The following is a 9,875-nucleotide window of genomic DNA, read 5'->3' as shown; positions in this document are numbered from 1 at the left end:
TCTCTCTCTCTCTCTCTCTCCTATTGAACTGTCTGTCAATAAAACAGGCATACTGAAATGTGTATGTGTGTTCACTCACCTTGTTAGGCGTTGTGGTTGAGGGCGCTCCCCAAACTTCCTGCAGAGAAAGAAAAGACAGACCAAAACTTTAGTATGCCGGTTATCAACAGCTAAACACACAAACAAAGACTCAGGTAGGAGACGATAAAGCACATCTGGTTACACACAGAGAGAGAGGCCGCTGCTGTCCTAGTGGTCTTGACAGCATGAGACCATGTGACACAGTGGCCAAACACAAACAGGTGGCGAGGATGGACGCCTTATCAACACAGACAGAGACAGAGACAGAGAGACAGAGAGAGAGAGAGACAGAGAGAGCGAGACAGAGAGAGCGAGACAGAGAGAGCGAGACAGAGAGAGCGAGACAGAGAGACAGACAGAGAGAGAGGCAGAGAGAGAGGCAGAGAGAGAGGCAGAGAGAGACAGAGAGAGTGAGACAGAGAGACAGACAGAGAGAGAGACAGAGAGAGACAGAGAGAGACAGAGAGAGCGAGACAGAGAGAGAGAGACAGAGAGAGAGACAAACCCTACCTGGAGGTGACAGCATTCCCTCCCCCATATGCCCCCCTAGGCACAACTACGACAACATAACCAACAAAAATGGGTCACGACTCCTGCAGCTCTGTCGCACACTGGGTATGTACATAGTCAATGGTAGGCTTCGAGGGGACTCCTATGGTAGGTACACCTATAGCTCATCTCTTGGCAGTAGTACTGTAGACTACTTTATCACTGACCTCAACCCAGAGTCTCTCAGAGCGTTCACAGTCAGCCCACTGACACCCCTATCAGACCACAGCAAAATCACAGTCTACTTGAACAGAGCAATACTCAATCATGAGGCATCAAAGCCAAAAGAACTAAATAATATTAAGAAATGCTATAGATGGAAGGAAAGTAGTGTTGAAACCTACCAAAAAACAATTAGGAAACAACAAATTCAATCCATTCTAGACAACTTCCTGGACAAAACGTTCCACTGTAATAGTGAAGGTGTAAACTTGGCAGTAGAAAACCTAAACAGTATATTTGACCTCTCAGCTTCCCTATCAAATCTAAAAATCTCTAACAGAAAACCAAAGAAAAGTAATAACAGTGATAAATGGTTTGATGAAGAATGCAAAAACCTAAGAAAGAAATTGAGAAACCTATCCAACCAAAAACATAGAGACCCAGAAAACCTGAGCCTACGCCTTCACTATGGTGAATCACTAAAACAATACAGAAATACACTACGGAAAAAGAAGGAACAGCATGTCAGAAATCAGCTCAATGTAATTGAAGAATCCATAGACTCTAACCACTTCTGGGAAAATTGGAAAACACTAAACAAACAACAACACGAAGAGCTATCTATCCAAAACGGAGATGTATGGGTAAACCACTTCTCCAATCTTTTTGGCCCTATAACAGAGAACAAACAGCAAAAAAACATACATGATCAAATGCAAATCTTAGAATCAACTATTAAAGACTACCAGAACCCACTGGATTCTCCAATTACATTGAATGAACTACAGGATAAAATACAAACCCTCCAACCCAAAAAGTCCTGTGGTGTTGATGGTATCCTCAATGAAATGATAAAATATACAGACCACAAATTTCAATTAGCTATACTTAAACTCTTTAACATCATCCTTAGCTCTGGCATCTTCCCCAACATCTGGAACCAAGGACTGATCACCCCAATCCACAAAAGTGGAGACAAATTTGACCCCAATAACTACCGTGGGATATGCGTCAACAGCAACCTTGGGAAAATCCTCTGCATTATCATTAACAGCAGACCAGTTCATTTCCTCAGTGAAAACAATGTACTGAGCAAATGTCAAATTGGCTTTTTACCAAATTACCGTACGACAGACCACGTATTCACCCTGCACACCCTAATTGACAAACAAACAAAACAAAACAAAGGCAAAGTCTTCTCATGCTTTGTTGATTTCAAAAAAGCTTTTGACTCAATTTGGCATGAGGGTCTGCTATACAAATTGATGGAAAGTGGGGTTGGGGGAAAAACATACGACATTATAAAATCCATGTACACAAACAACAAGTGTGCGGTTAAAATTGGCAAAAAACACACACATTTCTTTCCACAGGGCCGTGGGGTGAGACAGGGATGCAGTTTAAGCCCCACCCTCTTCAACATATATATCAACGAATTGGCGAGGGCACTAGAACAGTCTGCAGCACCCGGCCTCACCCTACTAGAATCTGAAGTCAAATGTCTTCTGTTTGCTGACGATCTGGTGCTTCTGTCACCAACCAAGGAGGGCCTACAGCAGCACCTAGATCTTCTGCACAGATTCTGTCAGACCTGGGCCCTGACAGTAAATCTCAGTAAGACAAAAATAATGGTGTTCCAAAAAAGGTCCAGTTGCCAGGACCACAAATACAAATTCCATCTAGACACCGTTGCCCTAGAGCACACAAAAAACTATACATACCTCGGCCTAAACATCAGCGCCACAGGTAACTTCCACAAAGCTGTGAACGATCTGAGAGACAAGGCAAGAAGGGCCTTCTATGCCATCAAAAGGAACATAAAATTTGACATACCAATTAGGATCTGGCTAAAAATACTTGAATCAGTTATAGAACCCATTGCCCTTTATGGTTCTGAGGTCTGGGGTCCGCTCACCAACCAAGAATTCACAAAATGGGACAAACACCAAATTGAGACTCTGCATGCAGAATTCTGCAAAAACATCCTCCGTGTACAACGTAAAACACCAAATAATGCATGCAGAGCAGAATTAGGCCAATACCCGCTAATTATCAAAATCCAGAAAAGAGCCGTTAAATTCTATAACCACTTAAAAGGAAGCGATTCCCAAACCTTCCATAACAAAGCCATCACCTACAGAGAGATGAACTTGGAGAAGAGTCCCCTAAGTAAGCTTGTCCTGGGGCTCTGTTCACAAACACAAACAGACCCCACACAGCCCCAGGACAACAACAACAACAACACAACTAGACCCAACCAAATCATGAGAAAACAAAAAGAGAATTACTTGACACATTGGAAAGAACAAACAAAAAAACAGAGCAAACTAGAATGCTATTTGGCCCTAAACAGAGAGTACACAGTGGCAGAATACTTGACCACTGTGACTGACCCAAACTTAAGGAAAGCTTTGACTGTGTACAGACTCAGTGAGCATAGCCTTGCTATTGAGAAAGGCCGCCGTAGGCAGACCTGGCTCTCAAGAGAAGACAGGCTATGTGCACACTGCCCACAAAATGAGGTGGAAACTGAGCTGCACTTCCTAACCTCCTGCCAAATGTATGACCATATTAGAGACACATATTTCCCTCAGATTACAGCGATCCACAAAGAATTCGAAAACAAATCCAATTTTGATAAACTCCCTTATCTACTGGGTGAAAAACCACAGTGTGCCATCACAGCTGCAAGATTTGTGACCTGTTGCCACAAGAAAAGGGCAACCAGTGAAGAACAAACACCATTGTAAATACAACCCATATTTATGTTCATTTATTTTCCCATTTGTACTTTAACTATTTGCACATTGTTACAACACTGTATATATACATAATATGACATTTGAAATGTCTTTATTCTTTTGGAACTTCTGAGTGTAATGTTTACTGTTAATATTTATTGTTTATTTCACTTTTGTTTACTATCTACTTCACTTGCTTTGGCAATGTTAACATACGTTTCCCATGCCAATAAAGCCCTTAAATTGAAATTGAATTGAGAGAGACAGAGACAGGGGGGATGGGGAGAGGGAGAGTCGCTAAACCAGGTGATGTCACCTTGAACTTTGAAACATAAGTCGCAAAACATTTCACATAAATCATCTCTGAAAACCACCTTTTACGCGTGATGTCACAGCTATAGTCATACCAGAAGAGTCCAATTTCTTTTACAACAATGACATCATAGAAACACAACATCACAGTTATTCCCTTTTCCTACCAACACCCCTTTTTCTTCTCAAACTAGTTTTTATCACAACACTGCTGGGCATCACAGGGGGAAACTTATCACAACACTGCCGGGCACCACAGGGGGAAACTCATCACAACAATGCTGGGCATCACAGGGGGAAACTTATCACAACACTGCCGGGCATCACAGGGGGACACATATCACAACACTTCCGGGCATCACAGGGGGAAACTCATCACAACAATGCTGGGCATCACAGGGGGAAACTTGACGTGTTAGCGGTCTGATGATCTAACCTGATCTAATCCAAGGATAACTCCCCCCTTCATCCATCCATCTACAGTCTCTACTGTAAGGCCCTGCTCTGGGACTGCTCTGGGACTGCTCTGGGACTGCTCTGGGACTGCTCTGGGACTGCTCTGGCCCTGCTCTGGCCCTGCTCTGGCCCTGCTCTGGCCCTGCTCTGGGACTGCTCCCAGCATACTGGCTGATTTAGACAAACACTGTCATTTCACCTAGAATACAATATTCTCTCTCTCCTACACACACAGTATTATGCATGGCACAACCTTAGCCCCAATGTCAGTATCTGACTGCTACATGCCGAGAGAGATAGAGAGACAGAGAGCGAGACCTAAACCTAGAGTACACAGTGGCAGAATACCTGACCACTGTGACTGACCCAAACTTAAGGAAAGCTTTGACTATGTACAGACTCAGTGAGCATAGCCTTGCTATTGAGAAAGGCCGCCGTAGGCAGACCTGGCTCTCAAGAGAAGACAGGCTATGTGCACACTGCCCACAAAATGAGGTGGAAACTGAGCTGCACTTCCTAACCTCCTGCCAAATGTATGACCATATTAGAGACACATATTTCCCTCAGATTACAGCGATCCACAAAGAATTCGAAAACAAACCCAATTTTGATAAACTCCCTCATCTACTGGGTGAAAAACCACAGTGTGCCATCACAGCAGCAAGGTTTGTGACCTGTTGCCACAAGAAAAGGGCAACCAGTGAAGAACAAACACCATTGTAAATACAACCCATATTTATGTTTATTTATTTTCCCCTTTTGTACTTAAACTATTTGCACATCGTTACAACACTATAACATCGCCATAATATGACATTTGATATGTCTCTATTCCTTTGAAAGTTTTGTGAGTGTAATATTTACTGTTCATTATCTATCTCACTTGTTTTGGCAATGTAAACATATGTTTCCCATGCCAATAAAGCAGGCAGACACACACAAACAGAGACAGAGAGATGATTATAGAGGAATATCAATGCTGATGCCTCACTGAGTAATGGATTCCAGGCAGCGCTTCTCCTCCTCTACCTTACATCCTTCTCTCCCTGCCATCAGAGAGAGAGAGAGACAGAGACAGAGACAGAGACAGAGACAGAGAGAGAGAGAGAGAGAGAGAGAGAGAGAGAGAGAGAGAGAGAGAGAGAGAGAGAGAGAGAGAGAGAGAGAGAGAGAGAGAGAGAGAGAGAGAGAGAGAGAGAGAAAGAGGGAGAGGGAGAGAGAGAGAAAGAGCGAGAACCCAGCAAAAGGCCAGAAGGGGTACACTACAAAGCAGGATCAATGAGTTAAACAACCAGAAATCAATTGTTGATTTTCTGGTTCATTAAGAAAGCTCAACTTAGATATGTGTTTTTGGTTGTTGCGTCGATTAGACCAAGTCCATTTCGAGCTTATCTAAAAAATAAAAAACTTTTCCCAGGATATTTAGGCAAGTTCCTGCTTTATCGTAGGCTATCCCCCTCTGCTTCTTGCTTGCTCAACACCATAGCCAAAAGGCCAGGCTTTTCTGCAATCATCACCACAAACACACAACCTAAATATCACCATTCAATTAGGGAAGGGGTGGTGGGGTTGGAGATATATATACACACACACACACATATATATATATATTTATGCAAGAGAGAAAAAACATATGGGGGATTGGAAGTGATGCAGACAATTACATTGATGGAAGTTACAATCTATCTGCAATATTAAAGCTGATCTACCCCCACAAAATAATGTATATAATAATAATAATAATAATATCACCATCATCATGCTCTGGCCAGCTACTGGTGATAGCGTTGTAGATATCGCGCACACAAACACACACTTTCTAACTAGGGTAAGTCAATATCAGGCAATGAGAGGATTTCACTTTCCCATAACAAAGAGCACAGGTATTGATGGAGTGTGAATAAATCCTAAACCTCTCTGGTATAAAATTGGTTTTAAAAACATAAAAGGAGACATTGAAAAAGGCACAGAAAAGGTGACTCTCAAATGGAGATTGGGAGAGATTTCAGCTTTGTTTTTATCTCTCTGAGGCATAGCTGGCCATCGCAGCGCTTAGTGTGAAAACTAAGTTCCAGGAAAAACCACAGCCGTTTCCTCACAGCTCTATGTGCAGACTGCACACACACAACAATACACGCACACGGTTTGACAACAACACACATGCAATATTTATTGGTTTGCTTCATTGCTTATTTGTGTGTGTGTTTTTTTTTTCAGCCGCAATCTTTACATAGGCCTAGTGTGACCTCCACAAGCACCAGCTAAGAAAATGAGCGGAAATAACCAGAAAAGGAGGGAACACACTCAGCATATCAGAGGTCCAAAACCAATTTAGGCCAGTGAAGTAGAGGTAGTCTGTCTGGCACATCATATCCTCATTTACACTTGTTTATTCAGAAAGAGGTGTGTGTCTGTGTCCGCCTGTCTGTCCTTCAGCCAGCTGGGTTCACTTCCTGGCCTCAGAGGCCCAACGCGATTAAAAATAGCCAGGTGTCAATCAAAACTAGACGACCCCAAGAGTGCTAGCTAGTCTACGTCGAGACAGACATAAAAATGTCTCTTTTTTTTTTTCTTTTTTTTTGTCTGGACGAGTGCAGCAAAATAGGATAACCCCGGACACTGAATGGAGGCAGGAAGTGAGCTGGAAGAAAGGAAATGACAGAAGAAAAAAAAGATGTTTGGTCCGTTGGTGACATTTCCCCCCTCTTCAGAGACGAGGCCAATAGAGGAAAAGGAAACTGTCCAAACTGGGGTCTCTGTTTTTCCCTCCCTCACTCTCTCGCTTCCTCCCTTCTCCTCACTGCAACTGGTTCAGTCTGCAGTACGTTCTGCTTTTGGGAGTTCATCTACACAGAGACAATTCCCAGCAAGACAGTGTTGATGTTCTTCAGTCTATATACAGTTAATTAAGACAGGGAAATAAAATTAAAGTGTTGGAATGTATACAGCTGGAGACAATGCATTGACCAAGCAGTACTGCTTAGTGCACACTGGGAATCAATGTAACATCCCACAGAGGAAGCAAAGGATTCTGACTGTCTGTGTGTGTGTGTGTGTGTGTGTGTCTGTCTGTGTGTCGGTGTGTGTGCTTACATTTTACATTTGAGTCATTTAGCAGACACTCTTATCCAGAGCGACTTACAGGAGCAATTAGGGTTAAGTGCCTTGCTTAAGGGCAAAGACAGATTTTTCACCTAGTCGGCTCGGGGATTAGAACCAGCGACCTTTCGGTTACTGGCACAACGCTCTTACCCACTAAGCCACCTGCCGCCCACTAAGCTACATGTACGTGTGTGTGTGTTATTCCGTAAATGTAATTGCCTTGAGTGGACCTGCCAATATTCTTGGCAAGCAGAGGGTAGCACCACCACAGGTCACTAGCCTATGTACTTCCATTTTAACACTACTGGTCAAGCCAAACGGTAGTTCCATATAAAAATACTCAGGCCTTTATAATAACAGGAAGTCCTGACTCTCTCTTTTCCAACAGGAAGTGAGAGTGAGGTCACCACAGTTTCTCCGGCCAAAACTCCCACCTGGACCTAGTAAGGATTTCTCTTTCATGTAGCCTACCTACTGTACTAGGAAGTGTATAAACTGTGGACCTATTGGGGCGGAATGGTCGCCAGGATGAAGACGATGACAGTCATTTATGTACAACAGTTCAATAAGTCACTAGTGTCACTGTGTAATTGATGACTGGTGTGGCTGTACTTCCCCCCCACCTCAGAGCGCATGGCAGGCTGAATGACGTTCTGAAAAACCACACAAACACAGGCATGACATGCACACACACACACACAAAGGTCACCACTGGGTTTGGTACAAGAAGATCAATGCTGGGCTTTGGGACGAGAACTTCCTCATGCTTTTAGAGGTTCAATAGGAAGCAGAGAAGTTAGGGTCCTCGTTAAAAACACACACAGACGCACAGAGCATCAGAGTCAGTAGGAGAGAGTTCAGAGGGGACATCAGAGAAATGTACTAACACACCGCATTGAATCATACCGGACTCTCCAGAGCAACACTTTTACCCAGATGAATGAACACCAAGGGTGAGGGACCTACACCAGACATCTAGCTAGGCTATTATCTGTGAGTGTGTGGGGTAGACTGGTGAAGCTCAGAAGAGTCAAAATGAGGTTGGACAACATTGTGTTACGTCAGTGACAGTGAGGCCTCTACTCTCCAAATCCTCACCAGCTACCTGCCCATCTCTTAAGAAATAATCAGACATTATTCCTGCTGGTATTGTACTGGACAACAGACACAGGACAACACTGTCTGAGTGTGACTGTCTGTATTGGCCTACATCCTGAGGACTCCTAATCAAAGGTCATCCTAATGGTCAGGGTGCGTGGTATTGATTGGTGTCCCCTCTGCTCTGCTCTGTACCTCTGACGACAGACGAGTGCTTCATATAGACCCCCCCCCCCACGGGGTCGGAGGTGAAGCCTGTCAGCCAGGGGGTGCGGTGACTGGGGGGGCGGTCATTGTCTACCAATTTAAATGTCTTGCACGTAAAAGCCCCTCAAAGCAACATCAAGGGGCTTCCAACAGTCTTCCACATTTGGTGTCAGCGTTTGGGGTCATATAAATGTTCACTTGAAGCCCATGAAGCCAAATGGCAGTAATAACAAGGGGAAACTTTAGGTTGAGGCAATGTGTTTGATATTGATATGTGGCTGCGTCCCAAAATGGCACCCTACTAACCAATAGGGCCCTGGTCAAAAGTTATCCACTATATAGTGAATAGGGTGCATATTCAGACGCTGGCAGTGTCTATGTATAGAGCATCAGTAAGCGAAAGCCACACACACACACACACACACACACACACACACACACACACACACACACACACAAGACAGGCAGGCAGGCAGGCAGGACAGGCAGACAGGACGGGCAGGCAGACAGGACAGGGAGACAAGACACAGGCGGACAGGACAGGGAGACAAGACACAGGCGGACAGGACAGGGAGACAAGACACAGGCGGACAGGACAGGGAGACAAGACACAGGCGGACAGGACAGGGAGACAAGACACAGGCGGACAGGACAGGGAGACAAGACACAGGCGGACAGGACAGGGAGACCGACAGATCGGGAGATGAGTGAGTGAGTGTGAACCCTGTCTGCCATTCATATCAGGGTGTGTTAAGACAGCTCTGACTGACGGCTCTAAAAGCCTAATGGAACAAATACACAGCAATGGCTCGGGGTTCAAAAGATACCAAAATAAACTCCTCCACCTCCTCCTCCTCCTCCCACCCCCGCCTTCATGCGCAGGCCCCACACACACACACGTCTGCCACCACCCCCTATTCCCCAATGGTCTTGCATAGACAAAGAAATACAGAGGACTTCAAAAGGTCAAGAGTCATAGTGTGACCTCTTAGGTCAACTCCAGTGTGTGTCAGGGGGCGCGGCTTGTTTATGGCTGAAAATGAAGCTACAAGATGACTGATTATCATACAACGATATGCATGACTGACAGCTGGCTGAAACACGCATCTAGCTCACCTAAATGCGCACACACACACACACACACACAACGGGGTTACCGTTAGGAAA

The 9,875-nt window shown here is 44.4% G+C and overlaps 1 protein-coding gene across 2 annotated transcripts in view; it reads right to left on the bottom strand.

The window, feature by feature from the left end:
- Positions 1-9,875, bottom strand: part of rbpjb (recombination signal binding protein for immunoglobulin kappa J region b) — a 78,856-nt gene that overhangs the window by 34,855 nt on the left and 34,126 nt on the right. For both annotated transcript variants that reach the window (XM_084165665.1, XM_084165664.1), the window contains exon 2: positions 80-118. Coding sequence is in view for 1 of the 2 variants with exons in the window: in XM_084165664.1 (XP_084021790.1) it covers positions 80-118 (39 nt within the window). In the remaining variant the exon portion in view is untranslated. The remainder of the gene's footprint in view (positions 1-79; positions 119-9,875) is intronic.

Source organism: Coregonus lavaretus, assembly GCF_964263955.1.
Source record: "Coregonus lavaretus genome assembly, chromosome: 7".
Lineage (NCBI taxonomy): Eukaryota > Metazoa > Chordata > Actinopteri > Salmoniformes > Salmonidae > Coregonus > Coregonus lavaretus.
The sequence above is the reverse complement of the archived record's forward strand: the minus strand, read 5'-3'. Positions and strand labels throughout refer to the sequence as shown.